This window comes from Sceloporus undulatus, chromosome 2, assembly GCF_019175285.1.
Source record: "Sceloporus undulatus isolate JIND9_A2432 ecotype Alabama chromosome 2, SceUnd_v1.1, whole genome shotgun sequence".
NCBI lineage: Eukaryota > Metazoa > Chordata > Lepidosauria > Squamata > Phrynosomatidae > Sceloporus > Sceloporus undulatus.
The window spans coordinates 116,434,401-116,456,518 of NC_056523.1; the positions used below are offsets into that span (position 1 = coordinate 116,434,401).

At 40.7% G+C, this 22,118-nt stretch overlaps 1 protein-coding gene across 2 annotated transcripts in view; it reads right to left on the reverse strand.

Moving 5' to 3' along the window:
* TENM2 (teneurin transmembrane protein 2) overlaps window positions 1-22,118 on the reverse strand; it is a 216,416-nt gene that overhangs the window by 74,244 nt on the left and 120,054 nt on the right. For both annotated transcript variants that reach the window (XM_042452450.1, XM_042452449.1), the window contains exon 9: window positions 9,465-9,675. In XM_042452450.1, coding sequence (XP_042308384.1) covers window positions 9,465-9,675 — 211 coding nt within the window. The remainder of the gene's footprint in view (window positions 1-9,464; window positions 9,676-22,118) is intronic.

Below are 22,118 nucleotides of genomic sequence, written 5' to 3' on the forward strand. Positions count from 1 at the left end.
TTTGGGGAGCAGGGTGTCACTTTTTGGGGATCAGTGATACAGCTTCATAAGGTTCCTATTCACCTATGAGTCTTGATGTCCACCCTCAGAACATTGTTGTTGTAGAATCCCTATGCCATAATGCAAGCTGCTTTTCAAACTCTTTTAAATTTCAAAATCTATTCCAAGTGTCTTGGTAACTGGGGTGGGAGGGCAGAGATCCTGTTTGATGAAACAAATCTCTGGGACAAGCAAAGCTCGTCATGGAACTGTCTGGACTGTAGGCTTTATCCTTGCTTCCTCTATAACCAGCCACAATCATTAAATTCTGTTCACCAACAACGGTTGTCTTTCACAGAGCCATGAGGATTACAATTCATTTAATTTTGTCATCATATTTTATTCCTGGAATTTATGAAGGACAAACCTCTGCAGTCACATTCATAATCTTAAATTGACTGGGAAAATGGATATAGTAAGGGAATTACTAGGGTGAGTGAAAGTGTGAGTTCTTGCTCAAAACGTCTTCTCAAGACTATGACATTCACAAATTATGACACACACAAAGCACTGAAGATTAGTTCCCTTGTGCTAGTAAGTGACATTTATTTTTTCCACATGAGAGGAACAAAGCCATGTGCAGAAATGCTTAGTGTGAACAAGGTGGAGAAAAGACAGATGGCAGTCATTCCTTGATTACACACAGAGGCCTAAACCCAATGTGACTTGGCATTTTCAGTCCCTCCTTATTCCTTGCAGCCTTCTGTAGCACCAAAAATTTGTTCTGAAGCATAGAGAGCATGTAGTAAATTGCCAGAGGGAGGGAGGAATATCACCATCCTTCTTCTGGTAGTAGAAGTGCACCAATAGATGCAGCTTTTTCTGCATCCTTTTTCAACAATAGGAATCATACTTTTTCTGCCACAGAAATAGTTGCCTCCTTCCATACTGGTATGGGTCTGTAAACACACAACACTGCTTTCATGTGTGCATTGAACTCAGCACGATCAGCAACTTCCTTCCTTCCTTCCTTCCTTCCTTCCTTCCTTCCTTCCTTTTCATTTCTTTCTGTCCCTGATGTCCATTTGCCAGCAAGAACAGATATAGGATGGGTGACACCTGGCTGAACAAGACTAAGTGTGAAAGGGATCTGAGAGTCCAAGTAGACCACAAATTGAACATGACTCAATAGTGCAATGCGGCAGCTAACAAGGCCAATGCAATTTTAGGCTGCATCAATAGAAGTATAGTGTCTAGATCAAGGGAAGTAATAGTGCCACTCTATTCTGTTTTGGTCAGGCCTCACCTGGAATATTGTGTCCAGTTCTGGGCACCACAATTCAAAAAGGATGTGGAGAAACTGGAGTGTGTCCAAAGGAGGGTGACCAAATTGTGAAGGGTCTGGAAACCATGTCTTATGAGGAATGACTTAGGGAGCTGGGAATATTCAGCCTGGAGAAGAGAAGGTTAAGAGGTGATATGATAGCCCTGTTTAAATACTTGAAAGGATGTCATACTGAGAAGGGAGCTAGCTTGTTTTCTGCTGCTCCAGAACTAGGACCCAGAGCAATGGATGTAAGCTACAGGAAAAGAGATTCCACCTCAACATTAGGAGGAACTTCCTGACAGTAAGGGCTGTTCAACAGTGGAACAAACTCCCTCGGAATGTAGTGGAATCTCCTTCTGTTTTTAAACAGAGGCTCGATGGCCATCTGTCGGGGATGCTTTGATTGAGATTTCCTGCATGGCAGGGGGTTGGACTGGATGGCCCTCTACGGTTCTATGATTCTATGATTCTAAGAAGAAAAATCATATAATGAAAAAATCAATTTCTGAGCTGCCCACTGGTTAACAGGTTTGCAGCTGCTACATTATGGGAAAGTCATACCTCCTCACATCTGCAGTTCCTGGACTGAATTTCAGTTCAAAGTTAAGGCAATTAAGCTGACCTCTTTTTGGTGCTTTCTGCACCGCCATTTGGGACGTCCTCCGGATGTCCCATTTTAAAAAAGGGGCGTCTCTTATAGACGCCCCTGGGCCTAGTACGGACTCTGTCCGTACAAGATGGCGCCGGCCCTTCTACATGGCCGGCGCCATCTTTGCGTATCGGATGCTGAGCGTCCGTACGCATCACGCCGCTTGTGATGTAGCGAGCGCGCCCCTGGCGCCTCGCTACGTCGCAAATGCGACGGAAAAACAAGCTCCATTTTGGAGCTTCTTTTTCGGTCCGCGCGGGAGTCGGGCCGTGTGAAGGCTCCGGCTCCCCCACGGACCTACTGGCGGCGGCGGCAGACCGCCGCAAAGCGGCGGTCTGTACCCCGCCTCTCTCTCTCATTTTAGCATCCACATGAATTTAGGTCTATGTGTCCTGCAGCTCAATTGATAGAGATCTGAGCATGTTTTTCCATGGGCATGCAAGTACTTGTGTGTCTAGGCACATGAAGCTAGGAAAGAGAGAGAAATGCTGGTGCTGGGGCCAGCATACTTGCAGAAAAGGTGGATGCTAACTTCCATGTCGGGGTGGGGGGGCGGGCGAAGACTCTGCTGTGGTTTCAAGTGGAATTTTAAAGAACTCTTTCAAGTTGCTGAACTGTATCCATGTGGTAGATCATCACACTGGATAACTCATTTACAATTTGTGCTATATTGCTAGCCATCACTATATGGGAGCTTCTTTCGTGGGAGAATTAAAAGCTTGGGCTACAGCTCCAATATGTGACAATACTGTGGACAGTCAAAAGACAAACAAATGGAGTCTTTAACAGATCAAGCCTGAACTCCACCTGGAAGCCAAGATGATTAAATGTTCTACTTTGGCCACAACATGAGAGGGCATGACTTATTAGAAAAGACAATAATGCTAGGAAAGGTAGAAGGTAGTAGAAAGAGAGGAAGATCACACACCAGATGGATAGAATCAATTAGGGAGTCCACAGGCCTGAAATTACAAGATCTAAACAGAGCAGTGGAGGGACTGGGAAATCCACAGGGTTGCCATGAGTCAGGGTCAACTCAAGGGCAGCTAAAAACAACAGCTCCAATAATCCTCCAGGCAGCATAGCCAGTGGCAAACTCTGGGGCAGATCTTAAAACATTCTCATAGATATCCTTCCTATTAAGAGTCAGTGTGGGGTTTGAGACATGGATGAGGGCTCTGGAGGCCAGGGTTTGATTGCCTGTTTGTCCATGGAAACCTGCTGGTTGACCTTGGATAGGTCACACACTTTCAGCCCCAGGAAACCCCATGAATGGTTCACCTTAGGAGTGTCATAAATTAGAAATGACTTGAAGGCACAAAACTACAAATCCCCCCTATTACAAGGAATCCTGAGGCAATGCTATTAATGAAAAAAACAAGCAAAAGTTTTTTAGAGAAACAAATGGGGTCTTACATATGGGGTTTTCTTATAACTGGTGTTGCAACCACAAGACCATGAATGCCCAAATTCCAAATGTAGATGAACACATCCAAATTCATCACAAGCATCGACCATTTTCCCTTAAAAACTGTAGTCTATATGTCATATTCTTTGTCATTCCCAACAGCCTCAGAGGGCTAATGGTGACACAAGCTAACAAAGTCTATTTTAAAATACACCATATATGCATGCATAGTAGAAGTAATCCTGAAATATATATGTAGCAGTGTATACACAAAATAAAGACTAGATGTGACAATGTTAAAAAAGGATCTGGAGACTTCTAAGAACAAACAAGATCTTGGTTTTCCTAACTGTCTCATAATGGCATGAAATTATGATCTTGCATTATCTTTCAATTATCACCACAACAAGATAAAAAAAACTGGATTGGGCAGCCTGTGACTTTTTCAGTAACTTTGGCTACTCATTTTTTTTAAATTAAAATTTATTAATACATTCTAAAACAGAACATGACAACAAACTGTACACCAAAACAACAATAAAGACAATAACCCAGAAAAGGCCCTGAAAATTATAGATAAAAGGTATATTCAGGGATCCTGAAAGACATCTTTCCATCTTGGCTACTCATAAAATCCTATTTTTCCATCAGGACTGCTCAAAGGACCAATATTCTCTTGAGCAAAATCTTAGCTATTGTAAAGGGCATGCAATTCAGTGTTACTTGAAGTGTTTTGATAACAGCTGTAACATTTACTTTTAGCAGAGTGTGATCAGAGTCCTCCACAAACATTTAGGCTCGTAGTGGTACAAAGACAAGCAAACTACAAGAGGGAAGGTTGCAGGTGGTTATCAACTTGATCTGGTTGATGAAGAAAGGAATGATGCTTTATCAAAGAAAACCAGGTTAAGTAACCTATAATCATCTATCCAAGAATCTGAAATCAATTTTTATAGCACTGTGACCTGCAGTTAATATTTCAAACATGGAACAGCACAAAACAGTCTATGACTTATCCAGAAAGCTACATCCCTCAGATCACTTGTTCTTGCTGCATTTTAATAAATGAGATATTGCCTTAGTCACTGGTTCAGATTTGGAAGACTGACATTAAAGTAAGAAGTTTATTGCACTGGGGTTAAAACGTTCGCCAGTGCGTTCTAATGCGCCTGCACGTGGGCGCACACGGAACGTGACAGGAACACGATGGAGCCAAGAACCCCATTTTAACGCATACTGGAACGCCGCCTTTGCCGCCGGGCATTCCAATCACGTTCCCGTTGCGTTCCAGAGGGCGCCATTTCTGAGAATGCTTTAAAACAGTTCTCAGAAATGGCATCCCCTGGAATGCAACGGGAACGCGATTGGAACACCTGGTGGCAAAGGCGGCATTCCAGTGTGCGGGGAAATGGTGTTCTTGGCTCCATCGCATTCACATCACGTTCCGTGCACACCCACGCGCAGGCGCATTAGAACGTACTGGGGAACGTTTTAACCCCAGTGCCATAAACTTCTAAGTGTAGTTCTAGATACTTCCTGATAAATGTGCATGGGACTGTAGTCTCAGAATGCAGGCCTTAGCATACTTAGGCTGGCATTCTGTTAGTGAGATATTCATGGGGGGAGAATTATTTGCCACAGATGTATTCTGTTGACAGCATTGGACTCAGAGTTGTACATACAAAAATGTTGTGCACTGTGGTTACACACTGTGTACTGCGGTTTCATATTATGCATTGCACAACAGTATGCAGTCATTGATATATGTTCTGCAATGTTGTTATTCTGCAGGGAGATTATGTAGTGCTGGTATAATGTATCCCAGCATGCATGAGGAGATTTTGGATTGCATCCTTACTAGGGAGTATGCTCCACTGGATCCAGTAAAAGTTTTTGAGTAAACACATAGACAATTGCATTGATAGGCTGCAAACCTAAACATAGTTAACCATGCAGTAAGCAATGTAACAACCTATGCAAATATGGTTTCAGTACTGGGCCTGAATCTTTTAAAAATCTGATTAATTAAATATCATCTTGCATTGTGTTTAAACCTGCCACGCCTACTCAAAGAAATATTTTCTTCATAAATCTATGAACTGACATTTGAACTAAGATGTGGTCTTGGATCTAATTGTTATTCACAGCTAGAATCAGTGGGAACTTGGTACGCCAGCACTTAGTTATTAGTTAAGTTTCATTAGTTTAATGGGACTAATTGATTTAGGTGTTAAATGTCTAATTAAGATATACTGTAGGACAGGGGTAGGAATCATATGGTCCTCTAGATGTCGCTGGACTGCAGCTTCCAGCATTCCCTACAATTGGCTAGCCTGGCTAGGGGCTGCTGAGATTTGTGGTCCCACATCATCTGGCAGGCTGTATGTTTCCCATCTCTGTCCTAAAACTTGGGCATACCATCAAACAGGAATATCCGTGGTTATTAAAACCACCGCCTTGTCATGGACGGATCATTTCCTAGTCAAGACAGAACTAAGAGCCTCTATCTGCCCCTCTGAAGGTGGTGGACCCATTAGAATGGTCCGCCCTCGAAGGCTAATGGAACCAATTGGATTCCAAAAAGGCTTGGAGGGTTTAATGGTTGGAAATGCCCGTGACCCTGTCGAAGCTCTGGTTAACACTTGGAACACCGACATTACCAGGGCTTTCGACACGATCGCTCCCAAGCATCCTTGCCAACCCGCTCTTAACCGTAAGCCATGGTATACACCAGAGCTTCGGAAAATGAAGCGGATTGGACAACGACTAGAGCACGTCTGGTGAAAAACTCAACTCTTATCTGACAAGACTCACCATAGGAACTTTCTTTGGTCCTATCTGGAGGCGATACGTGCAGCGAAGAGACGTTTCTCCTCTGCACGTATTGCGTCTGCAGAGTCCTGTCCAGCAGAGCTTTTTAGGGTAGTAAGGGAACTGACGCAGGTACCCCCTGCGCAGAACCCTTTACTTAACCCAACAACGGCCTGCTGTGATGTGTTTAACAACTTCTTTGCAGAAAAAATCTCTCAGATAAGAGCCGACTTAGACGCCAGTATTGTAACAAAAACAATGGACGAGGTGTCCAGCGATTCCGTTAATGATTGTACTGGATCAGCTTCAATCTGTGAGTACCGATGACGTGGACAAGCTCCTTGGTAGAGTGAGGAAAACAACTTGCCCTCTTGACCCTTGCCCATCATGGCTGGCCGTCTGGGGGGGGGGATGCATTGAGGAAGTTCCTTACGGATATCGTCAATGCATCCTTCAGGGAAGGACATATTCCATCTTGTCTGAAGGAAGCGGCTGTTAGGCCGCTTCTGAAAAAACCTTCCCTGGACCCCCTGGATATGAACAACTATAGGCCAGTCTCTTTACTACCATTCTTGAGCAAGGTAATCGAGAGGGCGGTTGCTCTTCAACTCCAAGCTGTCTTGGATGAAACTGATTATGTAGACCCATTTCAAACTGGCTTCAGGACAGGCTTTGGGGTTGAGACTGCCATGGTTGCCTTGACCGACAATCTGTGTCTGAGCATCAACAGGGGCAGTGTGACCCTGTTGGTGCTTTTAGACCTCTCAGCGGCTTTTGATATGATAGATCATGGCATCCTCTTGGATCGCCTGAGGGGGCTGGGAATTGGAGGCACTGCATTGCAGTGGTTCCGTTCCTTTCTCTCGGGTAGATCCCAGAGGGTGCTGCTCGGGAACAGTTGCTCCAGTAAAAGGGAGCTCACCTGTGGTGTCCCACAGGGTGCTATTCTGTCCCCGATGTTATTTAACATCTATATAAAGCCGCTGGGTGAGATCATTCAGAGTTATGGAGCTGGGTGTTATCAGTACGCCGATGACACCCAAATCTATTTCTCCATGTCTCATTTGTCGGCCTTGAATTTTGATGGTGTCTCCTCTCTCAATGAATGTCTTCGGGCAGAAATGGGCTGGATGAGGAAAAACAGATTGAGGCTGAATCCAGACAAAACGGAAGTGCTCACAATAGCGGCCCCGAAACCAAGAACTGGGTTGCAACCTTTGGTCCTGGACAGGGTCACACTCTCCGTCAAGGACTGCGTTCGCAGTCTGGGGGTGCTCCTTGACTCGTCGCTCCTGATGTCGAACCAGGTAAATGCGACAGTCAGGAGCGCCTGTTATCAGCTTTGGCTGATACGCCAGTTGCGCCCTTTTCTGGAAGTAAGGAATCTTGAGACTGTTGTGCACACGCTGATAACCTCACGTCTAGACTTCTGTAATGCGCTCTACATGGGGCTACCCTCGTGCTTGGTCCGGAAACTGCAACTAGTACAGAATATGGCAGCCAGAGTAATTTCTGGAACATCCAGGAGGGACCATATTACCCCGGTTCTAAAGTCTCTCCACTGGCTGCCTATTAGCTTCCAGACCCAGTACAAGGTGTTGGTTATCACCTTTAAAGCCCTAAATGGCTTGGGTCCAAGCTATCTCCGGGACCGCCTTCTCCCCTACAATCCTCCCACGCACTCCGCTCCTCTGGGAGAGACCTACTTCAGCCACAAAAATCTAGGCGCTTGGCTACCTCCCAGAGGGCATTTTCCATCGTCGCCCCCAGACTGTGGAACAGCCTGCCGGATGAGATCCTTCTACTTACATCCTTAGACAGCTTTAAAAAGGCTGTTAAGATGGATCTCTTCCGGCAGGCCTTCCCAGAATAGAGAACCCGGCCTTAGAAAAACGTTTGGGAAAGATACTGCTGCTCCCACTGGTTGCTTGTTGGTATGATGTTGTTGACCTTCTGGTAAGTTTTTAACTTGTATGTTTGTTTGTTTGTTTGTTGTTGTTGTTTGTTCTGTTTTTTAAATATTGCATTGAATTTAATACTTTTTTAAGGAGGGGAGGGTACCAGGGATTTTATATGTTTTGTATTTTTAACTTTGTTAGCTGCCCCGATTGTTCTCAGAGGGGCGGGATACAAATTATTATTATTATTATTATTATTATTATTATTATTATTATTATTATTATTAATCTCCTAGAAGGATATTTGTTTACTTTGTTACTCCAGATCAGCATGTCATACCACATACTGCTTTTGAACTTCTTTTCAGCTTCAAAAGGGATATGGCAAGGAAGATTGTTGCTTTAAACAAATGTGCCCATGTATACTTTGGAGGCCTGGAAACAATTGCCAAACAATTGATCTTTGTTACAAAATCTATTCCAAGTGTCTTGATAACAGGGATGGGAGGGCAGAGAACCTGTTTGATGAAACAAAGCTCTGAGTCAAGAAAAGCTGTTCATGGAACTGTTCTGGACTGGAGGCTTTATCCTTGCTTCCTCTATAAACAGCCACCATGTTTAAATTCTGTAGTACCTATTTAATGTACAAGAACTGAGTTTTTCGTAACAGATATATGGCAGAGTACAGAATGGTAAGTTTGCTTTTTGTTAAGCCGATCAGTTGTGTGTGTATAAAACACTGGAGCATGAGATATGACAAGGTATCCTTCCCTCCCTTTTCCTTGAATAAAGGGTTCTAATGTTTAGTCAATTCATTGTTTAGTGTTTTTAAAAAGGATTCTGACACACTTCAGTAGAGGGGGAAAAGCTAATTCTTTTTAAAAGGAAGTTACTTTAAAAATGTGCACAACTTTTCAACTGAATATATTTCAGATATATTATTAGTGGAACCATAGGGAGTATTAGCTCAAAGCTTAAAATTGGGGATGAAATAAATAGCCATGAAGTGGTGCAATGTGCAATCAAAAAGATATTTGTCATAACTATGCAGTACAAAACAGCAGAATGTGCCATCTGGAAGCCAGAGCATATCCAGCTCTCATGACTAAGACATCATTTTTTACTTCTGAAGCATTTGGCTTTACCTTTGTTCCCCTGCCTGAATACATGAAATCCACTGTTAGCCTTTTCCCATATGGAGCTAGAATGCAAAGCTGACACCCTGACATAAACACAGCATTAAAAAATCATGAGAAAAAGCCGAGAATTAGATTTTTCCTTGAGATGGAAAAGTATATCTCCACTGGAAGCAGCATTCCATGTTAAACCATTTTTAAAACCTCTGCCAGAAGTACTTCTGTGTCTTTATAAAGCCATTTTGGGGGCTTTTACCTGCTGTTGAAGGGATTTTCTCCGGGGATTATATGAGTGCTGTCTTTGCCCACTAACAGCTTGATTCGATCGTAGAATGACTTTACAATTGGTGCACCAGAGTGACTTTGTTGTATGATGTCTAGGGGGTCACGTGAGCCACGGCAGAGTAGGCTATTCTGACAAGTGGACTGGAGGCAGCAGTCTGGATCCAGGCAGTCAACAAGGCCATCTGAAATGGAAGAACATAGAGGCTGTTTTTATCCAGTTGCATGGAATGGAATAATCCATAGTTCCAGCGCTTTCGCCAGCTACAAACATTGTGTGTGTACGTGCCTTCACGTCACCTGTTGATTTAGGTAACCCCATGAATTTCATAGGGCTTTCTTAGGCAAGTAATACTCAGAGGTGGCTTGCCATTATCTTCCTCTGAAATATAGTCTACAGCACCTGCTATTCTTTGGCAGCCCCCTATTCAAGTATTAACCAAGCCTGTTTACCTTTTAAGAATCCACAAGATCTGGTGCCTTTGGGATATTTAGGCTCTACAAACATTTCTATTGCTCAAAGTACCAAATGATTCTACACAATGCAAAAAACAAAAACAAAAAACCAAGTATCACAGGTATGAGTATGTCTCAAGTATAAGGATGATGTGTCTCTCAAAGGTTTTTGGCCCAAATATCCCTTAGTCATAGCCAGCATAGCCAATGGTGAACAATTATGGAAGGTGCAATCCTAAAACACCTGGATGGTCATAGTTGCCCGCTTCTGATATAGGAATATATACAGCCAGCTTTTCATATCCATGGATTCTGTATCTACTGATTCAAACATCCACAGCTTGAAAATATTAATATTTTAAAATATTAAAGTAAGCCTTTAATTTGCCATTTTATATAAAGGACACCATTTTATTACAACATTGGATATAATGGGACTTGAATATCCACAGATTTTGGAATCTATGAAGAGTCCTGGAACCAAAACCCAGATGATACCAAGGGCCAGCTGTACTAGCTGTGCCTTCACATCCCTTTACCTTATAGTACAGGTCAGCATATCACAGTACACAACAAAGTTACTATCATAGCTGGTAAGATCCATTCTAGAACATTATTTCAAGTATACAAAAAGGGATCCACAAGAGATGGTGCAGAGCTGCTTTCAACACTGGGATTCTTCCTGTGGATATTTGCTGAAGATACAGCTACATCTATACTGCAGAATTAATGCAGTTTGACACCACTTTAACGGTCATGTCTAAGTTCTATGGAATTCTGGGATTTGTAGTTTTGTGAGATATTTAGCCTTGTTTTCCAGGGAGCTCTCATGTCACAACTAACTAAATCCCAGGATTCCATAGGATGGAGCCATGGCAGTTAGAATGGTCTCAAACTGCATTAATTCTGTAGTGTGGAAGCAACCTTGGTTTATACACCTTGCAAATGGTGTAAGATACATTATGGCAGGGATGGGAGACATGTGGCTATCGAGATGTTGTTGGAATGTACCTCCCAAGCTTCCTCACCACTGACTAAGTTGACTAGCACTGCTGTGAACTGCAGTTTAACAACATTTGGAAGGTCACATAGTTCCCATCCTGTTTCATGTAAACTGTCTGAAAGCTGGACATTGATAGGACAAAATAAACTTTTAAACAAATTGTTACCAGACTTAAACCTTCATCATGGTGTGGGCTGTGAATAAAATAAAAATACAAATCATAAGTAATTTTTAAATGTTCTTAAGTTTTTGTGTGCTATATGGCACACTTTCCCCATGTTGCCCTTATTAAAGCATTACCTGTGGATAAAGATAACTCAATGTCAGCACTATTTCCACTCCACATGCTTGGAAAGTTCTTAAGTTAGAGAAGTTCCTTGATTGTTCTAGTTGTAGTTTCCTCCTCTTCCAAGGTCAGTGACTTGCTGACATGATCCACATTCTTTCCCTTGCCAAATCCAAGTCCACACTCGTCTCTCCACATTCGCCGGGGTTAGGGGCACCAGATCCCCGTGAATGTGGAAAAACCGCAAATAACAAAAACATGTTTTTACCCGAGAGAATTCATCTCTAGGAATCTCTAGGTCCTCCAGTGCAACTCTGTGGTCAACATCTGCCAAACATTGACCACAGAATTGTGCTGGAAGAGCTACAAATGCCTAGTGGAGTGTTCTCTCTAGAAATCTCTTGGTCCTTCAGTGCAACTTTTGGTTAAAGTTGACCATAGAGTAGCGGTCTAAGACCTACATATTCCTAGAGAGAACATATTAATAAAAACCCATGAATAATCAAATCCGCAAAAGTCAAAGCTGCAAATGTGGAGGGATGAGTGTATTTATATTAGCTGCTGTATGTAATCACTGTGAGAATATAAATGGGTTCCCTTAATATCTCAGGAAGGTTTTTCTGTAAAACCCAAAGACTCTCAAACTGAAGTATTTCCATCCACTGTGCTTGTCACAAGCGTCACACTCATTCTGCAGCAGATTGAATACTCTCCTCTATTTTTAGTTTGTTTTATGTTCTTACTCAGACAACTGCAAGTGAAGAGAATCCTGTCAATATATTAAAGGAATCAAATATATAATAAAGGATAGAAATTTCTTCATTCTACAAATGTATATCTGTCTGCTCCAACTATTCTAGAGAGAGAGAGAGAGAGAGAGAGAGAGAGAGAGAGAGAGATACCTATGTTTGCTATTGGGGTGAGCATATGTTATGGCTATAATGACCTCATCAAGCCGCATGATTATGGGCTGCAGTGGCTGAATACTTTTGACGACACCATGAACTTTAAATTGGCACACCAATCTCCCAGTGGCCTGTCAGTCATGAGAATAACATCTTCATGCCAGCGAGCCCCCTTGGATATAGTCTGACATTGCAATCTTCAGTAAATTACCCTGTCACTGCCAATCTTACAGTTATCTCGCAAACAATCAAGGAGGCAATCAAACTGTTCTGAAGTGCCGGTTCAAGACCTGGGGGGTTGAAATGTCTCCATTCATTGCCAGAGAGAAATCTGAACATCACTGCTTAGATCCTGAATGGAAAACACAGACACACACACATATACCCTGTACATTAGAATAGTACACTATAGGCTCCATTGTTAAGTGACCACAAAGAATGCACATCAGAGATACTCTCCTGTGTCACTAGTAAGATTCCTAATGTTTATGCATTTACATAACCTATATGTTTCAGAAACACAAAGAATTCTTTGTCTTCCAGCAAAGGAAAAAATATATGCTGTTCTGCAACTTTGTCGCAACAGGTGACAAGACACATCATGAGAGATTTCCAAAGAACACATGAAGTATGCTTGGAGAAGAAATATCCAAAGTGCAAATACAGAAAGAAGACAAAATCCCTTACCACTGACTTTCTGAAAATGTTGCCACTGGAATTAGAAAAATATCCAGCTCTAACAGTAAAAGTAGCAAGTCTCTTTGAAGCACTATGGCTGCAATCCTAAACACACTTATTTGGTGATAAACCCCAGTTTAACACAGTGGGATTCATTTTCTAATAAGAATATTTAGAATTTCTCTGTAAAAGGCATTTCAATGGATTATTTTAATACTGCAGAACTTTCTAAAGTTTTCTAGACTGCTGACAGTCACACAAATTATTCAGACACACAAACACATATACATACCTGCATCTGATATTTGTACTTAGTGATGTTACTGCTATTTTAGGTAATGAAACTGAAACTAGTGAAAGTAGATAACAAAAGTGCATAATAATCAAAATATAGATACCTGCAAGGTAACATATTTTGTTGTTTTGTCAAAGAAATAAAAGGACACATCTCACTTTCCTGATTTTCCATTAAAAGGATTTTGGCAATCCTGAAAATCTCACATCCTAATAAACAAGTTGGCTTATTAAAAGAAAAATGGCTTATTGAAAGGCTTATTGGCTTATTAAAAGGAAAATGTTTAAAAAACTAGCCTAATTTACAACATATAGATTGCACAGTTTTATTAACAGAATTTGAATCTGTACCTACTGCAACAAATATTGCTAAACTTACCAAATTGGTAAAATACTGCTAGAAAAAGGAAAGGTTTTTAATAAGGATACTTTTTGAAGTATCTTTGTTAAAATGATATACACATATATGTGTGTGAGTATTAGGTATGAGAAAACTTGAAAAAAATAAAAAGCCAATAGGTTTATTAGAGAAACTGCATACATTTGGACACATGCAGCAACTCATGCAGATTTCCCCACACTTAAGGGAAATAAATTGGAATATGAATTAATAAAATCATTTCCTTGGAGCACTACCCTTTTAAAATATTCTTGTGCTAGCTATTTGTATTACTGATGTTAAACAGTAGTTTTGTAGGATGTGAAAGTACTCTAATAAAACAACAATAAAAATTACAGTGACTTTTACTTGTTGTGCAACTCTGCTAAAATATCCTGAGGGGTTAGCCCTGGTGGCACAGTGGTTAAATGCCTGTACTGCAGCCACGCACTCAAAAACCATAAGGTTGCGAGTTCAGCAAAAGGGCTCAAGCTCAACCCAGGCTTGCATCCATCTGAGGTCGATAAAATGAGTACCCAGATTGTTGGTGACAATTAGCTTACACTTTGTAAACCACTTAGGCACTGTCCAGTATGAAGTGGTATATAAATGAAGCTGTTTGTTTTGTTTTGTTTGTTAACTCAGTTGAACACAGTAGGCTAATCCCATTGTTGGTCCCAAGTAGAACAAACAGACCTACTGAATAACAGGATTAGTTATAGTGTGAATTGGCTGTTGTTAACCGCCTTTGAGTCAATCTCGACTCATGGCAACCTTGTGTATGAAACACTGTCAAGATATCTTCTGTCATCCATTAATCTGCTTAGGTCCTGTAAATTTATACCCATGACCTCCCTGATTGACTATCCATCTAGCATGCAGTCTTCCTCTCTTTCTACTGTCTTCTATCTTCTCTAGCATTATTGTCTTTGCTAATGAGCCATGCATTCTCATGATATGCTCAAAGTATAACAGCCTCAGTTTCATCTTGTCTTCCACAGAGAGTTTGGGCTTCAAATGGGTTTATTTTCTTTCAGTCAGCTTTCTTTACTGTCTAGCTCTGACATCTGTACATGGTGATGGGGAATATAATGGCTTGGATGATTCTAACTTTAGTGCTCAGTTGTTTATTTTTATACTTTAGGATCTTGTCTAGTTCTTTTATGGCTCCTCTTCCCAATCTTAGTCTTCTTATTTTCTGACTGCAGTCTCTGCACTGATCAATGTTTGATCCAAGGTATGCAAAATCTTTTAACTATTTTATTTCCATATCATCTAGGTTGGATTTATGAAGATCCTCTGTGGTCCTTATTTTTGTTTTCTCCATGTTTAGCAGTAAACCTTCTTCTTTGACCTTCCTTATTAGTTGTTCCAAGTCTACAATGTTTTCCACTAGCAGTATAGTGTCATCTACATATCTTAGGTTGTTGATGTTCCTTCTTCCTATCTTCATTTCTCTTTCTTCTGAATATAAACCAGTATTCTTATGATATTTTCCACGTACATGTTGAATAAACAGAGTGATAGAATGCAGCCTTGCCTGACCCCTTTGCCAATAGAGGACTATTCTGTTTCTCCATAATCTGTTCTAACAGTAGCCTCTTGTCCTAAATACAAATTTCTCAGCAGAACTATCAGATGTACTGGCATCCCCACATCTTTAAGAGCTTTCCATAGCTTTTCCTGACCTATTCAATCAAATGTTTTGCTATAAAGCACATGCTGATTTTCTTCTGGTATTTCTTGATACACTCCATTAATTGTCATATGTTTGCATTTACCATTCAGCAACTGATATAAGTGATCTTATGTAAATGGGATTAACAACGGGAATTAATCTGAAATAAGTGGTAGTGATGGTCGCATACACAGTATGGTTCCTTTGGAGCAGTAAATTCATGCCTTTGTTTACCCTAAACTATAGTATTAGACAATACTTCTTGTGTGTACTGATGCTTGCACACAATGATGACATAGGCTGCATATGCACTGCAGAAATAACACAGTTTGAGTATTTTAACTGCCATGGGTCCATCCTATGGAAACCTGGGGTTTGCAGTTTGTTGTTGCACCAGAACTCTCTGACAGAGAAGACTAAATAGCTCACAAAACTACAAATGCCAGAATTCCATAGCATTGAGCCATGGCAGTTAAAGTAGTATTAAATGGCATTATTTCTGCAGTGCAGATGCAGATACAATTACCATAATAGATACAATTTAGCATTTGTAAGAATGATGATTTAACTATAACTGTATTTTAAAGTAACCTTTATTTACAGAGGCAAACTTGTAGCAAAGCACAGGTGCATAAATATGCATTAAAAGGCATATGCATTGTTAAGTAAACCACCACATGAGTAACAGATGTTCAATGCAGGTATTCCTGCTTATCTAAACACAGTTAGGAGACTGAGTACATGCGGAAGACTTGGAACCTCTGCGCACATCATTCACTGCCTTGCATTAGTAAGAAACATGATTAATAGTAGAAAAGAAATTACAGAAATATAATGATGATGATGATGAACATGAGGAGGAAGAATGAGGTGAAGGAGTAGTAGAAGGAGTAGTAAGCATCACAATTGACATTCAGGGAAAATCTTATGTAGGTTATGGCTCTGATGGCCAAGCAAGAATTGAGCAATAGCCTGTTTGAATGGTTGGTTGGAAAGAACTCTAGCCAAAACTCTGAGCAATAGAATGTATGAAACAATGGCTTTGTGCTGATGCAATATGATGCACAACAACTACATAGACAAAACTTTTCCCAAATGTATTTCAGCAATAAAAGTGTAAAACTGAGAAAAGCTAGCTTCTAAGCCCCACTAAATTTAAATCTACACTTTCAGGAACATCAGAGATACAGTTCCTTAAGCTTGCTTGGTAAGGGGCTCCAAATTATTTTTTTTCCTCCAAGAATAAAGAGCCTGGCTTGTCATTGTCCTAACAAGCCTGGATCTGGAAACCAACCATGGATCTTGGCTTCAAGTTCTGATTTGTTAGAGGACAGGCAAGTAGGAGCTTGTATGTAATGCTATCCTTTCTGTGCTTGGCAGTTTGCTAGCTAGCCATGTCACTTGGAGAAAAATGATAATGCCAAGCACAACAGGATATTTTCACATTATTGATAAAACAGAATACTATTTCATTGTTTTGCATGAATATAACCAATGTGTCAGGAAAGAAGGATACAGACTTGGAATGTGTCAACATATTTTATTCTGTTTCCCTACAGAAGAATCACTTTTCTAGGTTAATTGTTCTTGGTTAATTCTGAAATTCGGCACAACTGAGGAATCCCTGCCTTTTAGAGATTTCTGCATAACAACAATCATAGTAAAATATTACAACCTCCCTTTAATAGCATGCCATTAGTACTAATACCTCCATGTGCCACCATAAATGCCTATCTAATGTTTAATCTTACCAGATGTTTGCAGATAATGTTCAAAATGACAGGCTGCTGAGCGATAACTCACTGGGCTAATTCGAAGGATGCTGTTCATTATAATATGATGGGATAGAGTAAAGAGGACAGTGGTTTTCTCCTGGTGCCTCATCACTGCATTTGTCTTATGAAGACATGAGCATAGCTGGCATCAGCAGTTATCTCTAGCTTCCTAGTAAACGCTTGAGGAAAAAACTGAGGCTACTGTTTGAATACAGAGATAGTGATGATGATGATGATGGTGGTGGTGGTGATAAATCAGTTTTGTTTGTGCTCACTGATAAAATCATTCTGTCTTGTTTTCATGTAAACATATTATATGAACAGCATGCTTGAGCTGCATGAAAATGTCCATTTTAAATGTTTAAACTTTTATTCCCCCCCCCAAATAACCAGTTATGTGTACATTTACACAGAAATATGCATTTTCTGACACAATTACATATGTGTGTGTTTGTGTGTGTATATACATGTGTGTGCGTTTGTTGTTGTATGTTATCAAGTCGTTTCCAACTTATGGTGACTGTAAGGTAACCCTAGCACAGGGTTTTCTTGGCAAATTTCTTCAGCAGCAGTTTGCCATTGCCATCCTCTGAGGTTGAAAGTGTGACTTGCCCAAGGTCACCCAGTGGCTTTACATGGCCAAGGTCTTTGGAGTTATAGTCCAATGCTCAAACCACTACATCATGCTGACTTAAATACACACGAACATACACACACACACACACACACACACACACATTCTGACACATCTTCTTTACAGAGAACTACCATATATAATAAAGGGTAACTGCAGTCTGAGTTACATATTTATTCCGGAAAAGCAAATTGACTCAGTTTATTTAAAATGTGGACCATTGAAATCCTTGGTCATTTTATGGCTTGCATCCCATTGGTTAGTCCCAAACTAGAGTAAATTTGCTCACTCAACTGTAAAATGGTGGGTGAACACAGAGTGAAATCCCACTGATTCAATGAATCTACGGTAATAAAGACTAATGATAGGATTTAAGCTAATACCTCCTGAATGTCATCACCTTTGTGATTTTATTATTATGAATCAATTTACCCTTTCTCCTTTTTGAGAACCATAATGCTATGGGACTCCAATCCTTGGCTAGGGAAAATGATTAAAAATGACTGTAGTTACTCAAATGGCTAAAAGTGTTCACTGCCAACTTTTGCAACTGCTAACACATGTTCTGTTGTGCATGTGTCCTCTATAGTTGCTTACCGAACTAAGGCATTACCATAATCAATACGTGTAATGCCAGTAACAGTGCTGTAAAGGCGAAAAGGGCAAATGTTTTGTTGCAAGAGGTACAGGATATTTTCTTTAAGTTAGAAAAATAAGCCCATGACTTTTGGAAGAACAACATCTGGTACAGATGCTACCTATCTATTTAAAACTATCAATAACATATTCCATTTGTTTATTACGGTAGCAATTTGAAAGATGACTTTGAGCACCAGGTCCATTGTATTTGCTCGAGGAGCCTTTTTTTCTCTACTGAGGTATTGTGAGTATTTGTATTGTGAACCTTATAAATCTTTTGTCTGAGCTGAATTAGAGACCCCTGCTGTGGCAAAGCTTGATGAGGCAAGCTAAATTACATGATTTGCTTTTGTGCTGTGAAATACTTGTATTATCTTAAATGTCACAAGCCTGATGAAATATCAAATCACAGGATTCACCATTCTATAAAAGCAAAGCTTGCCCAAATAATTATGGCAGCAGGGCATTATCCATTTTTTTCTTTCTCCTTCTTCCACACCCATTCCCCCCTTTAAGATTAAATATGGATTTGTTCTCAGAAACTCAAGAAACTCAAAGGACACCTTTACATTCCAGTAAATAAATAGGTCAAACTCAGAGATCGTATTACTCTCTAAGTGAATTTTATCCTTTAACTAAAAACAACAACTTTATTTAGAGTCACATAGACCATTCTTTTCTTTCTATATTGTTTCAGTTCAGTTTCTGGACATGATCTCAGGTTTGTTGCTGTCAAACTGCTCAAGAAATAGTCTGTAGCATAAGGACCTCCTTGTGCAAGTGAAAAACAAGTGGCGACAAAAGTCAGTGGGTAACTCCAGATATCTGCTTCCATGAACATGACCTTAGAGGAGGAGGCAGCTACTTGGCTGTCAGATAGCTAGCTCTATGTAGAGTTGCTTGTTTCCCGAATGGCAGACTCCAGTGATTTCCTGAATGGCTCATTTCAAGGTGATCTTGGAACCAAAGTTCTATGGCAGGTGTGGTTGTAAAAATTGTCAGTGCTATGAGAGACAATTTTTATGGCACTCCTACCGAATGCTTTGATTTCAAGGACCACTTGGAGCTAGGCAATTAAGAAATATCTGGGGAGCTCTATGGGGTGGCATGTGATTTCCTTTTCCTCTTCCCTCTGTAATTGTTGCTGCTTCTCCTTCTTATATTGCACATTACAGTATTACCTTCTCTTCCTCCTGTTCTGGCATGTTACCACATTCTCTTCTTCCTATTCCTTCTCCTGCTAGCCATGGAATAAATTTGTATTTCTATATACAGCCAGATTCTGGTGAGAGGCACATATTGGGTGAACCCATGTAATAATGTAACATAGTGGAGCTTTCTGCTTTGCCAGGACTGGATAGGAGAACCTCAGCCCATGTGTCTCCAAAATATTCAAGACTCCCCTCTGATATGATTTTCTGTGTGAGGAAATTAAATACTTTGCCTTGAATTTATTAGTTTGAAAAAAGTTGAAGAGGGAAATGAGGGGAAATACAAGAATTATTGGTCAATATTCAAAGTATTTATCGATGGGGCGAAGCTGATGGGCAGGAAAAAGTGGCTTGAAGCTGCCTTTTCTGAAGCCACATTGGCCCATTCCGCACGAGCCTTTACACCGCCCCCGTCACATGCAAGGGGTTGGCCGAGGACCTAATGACCATACCGGCCTCGCACGTCACCCTTGCCTTGCAAAGTCATGAGTGTGCCATTTGCGCACTCGTGCGTCGCAAGCGCAGCGCGAAAAGAAGCCGCTTTTTGCCGCTTCTTTTTCCGCCACCAGGAAGCCTCTCTGTTTGGAGGCTGCAGCTTCCTGGCGGCGGAAATGGAGGCGGTGGCAGACCGCTGTTTTCAGGTGGTCTATAATGCACCATTGAAACCCCACCAACAGCGCCAACAGCTCCCAAGGCAACTGGAGTGCTCATGTCATGACCACATGATATAGCTTCAAGCTAGGAAGAAGCGGAAAAAAGCTGCTTCTTTTTGAAATGGCATTTTTCTGCATAAGGTGCCTAGAGGGCACTTTCCTGCTGGCTTCAAGCCATGTGTCATCTAAATGCCACACCTTCAAGTCAGTCTGAAAGAACCTCTTTTTGCCTGTCTGTTTAGCCCCCAAGATTCATATGAGAATGAAACATTTACAAAAGAAATGCATTTCATCTATTTCAGAAGACTGCTTTCCAGACTGCTTTGGACTACAACTCCCATTCTTCCTGACCACTGGCTAGGCTGGCTGGAGCTGATGGGGTTGTAGTCCAACACATCTGGAGAACACCAGTTTGCCTATCCCTGGCATATCTAAATACTAGTGCTTTCCAAACCAGACACAAAACTGTACAGAAATCTGTTCACTAGTGTGGGCTTTTGGCAACTGACTGGCTGCTGAGGAAGGGTCTTTTAATAGGCAAGTTATAAGAAAGGTTAGACTGGCACTCTTCTTGCTCTCTTTTCACAGGCAGGTAAAGACTATTTTACTTCTGCAAGCCTTGAGAGAATGACTGGTTAAGGGGGAAAGGTCTTACATAACATCCTGAATGTTCTGTTTGCTTTTTAATGGTTTATGTTTTTAACAGGTTTTAATTTTTTGATAGTTTAATTACATCCTTAACTTTTATATGAACTATGTTTGTTCAAACTGTTGTAATCTAGACTGGGAACATGGTGGGTCATCTCCTCCTTCTCCTTCTATGTACCTGAGGCGATTCTGAACTAACTTTCAATTAATTGACAATATCCAAGTATTTCCAACTTTTTACATGCTTATTAATGTTCTTTCTTACATGGATCTTTCTTTCTATAGAAAGAACATTGGGGTAAACTACCATTAATTTCAAGGAACTGTCCAGCAGGTGCAGATATGGTGGCACAGATTTCTACTACACTGGTTTTCATCAGGAACTCATTCTTGGATGATACTTCCCAAAATTCACACCTATTATTGCTGGCTGTAGGTTTCTGGGAGTACAAGTCATTTTCACAGCTCTAATTTCACAGTACTATGAATGAAACAGAACATAAACAATGCAGAGGCCTCTGCTTTATTCATCTAAGGAGTCTTATGGTATTATGGAACAACAGAAATGCCATGACATTTTATTTTTGAAGTTCCCTCCTAAAGGAAGCTTGGCATTGCGGAAGATCTTGTTTTCACATACTTATCTGTGATCCGTGATTAGTTTCAGTTTCTAGTTTGTAACTTCTGGCATATTTTAATTCACAGGTTCTTTATTGCAATCTTTTATGGTTTTGTAAGTCAGTTGGAGACTTCTTTTAGTAATAAAAGTGTAGTAAAAGTATGTAGACTTTATGTAAGAGGTCTCTTAAATAGTGTATAAGTGGATGTGTACACAGAGTGGCAGGAGTGGGAAACAGGCTATGCACAGAGAGGAAATATACCATACCTAAGTTTCCAAAGGTGTCACAAGGCGATGCTGCTCTGCTCCAGTGATTTTGGATGGTGAGGACATTTTTTAAAAAGCCAACAAATATTTGCAAATGCCTAAGACACAGGTAGTGATTGAAGCTGAGCAGCATGTAAAGATATAGGAAGATGAATGTGAAATTTTTATGTTTAATACTGGGATATCAGAATTAGGTGTGACTATTAACATTTTTATACTGATGTGGCATTGTTGTTGTTCTTGTTGTTGTTGTTGTAGTTGTAGTTGTTACAACATGTCTTCAAGTCATTTCCAACTTATGGTAGCACTAAGGTGACCCTATCATGGGGTTTTCTTGGCAAGATTTGTTTAGAGGGGTTTGCCTTTGCCTTCCTCTGAGGCTGAGAGAGTGTGACAAGTCTAAGGCCACCTAGTGAGTTTCCATGGTTGGGGGGGGATTGAACACTTTCATCTGGAGTTATAGTCCAGTGCTCAAACCACTATGCCATACTGGCTCTCGTAGC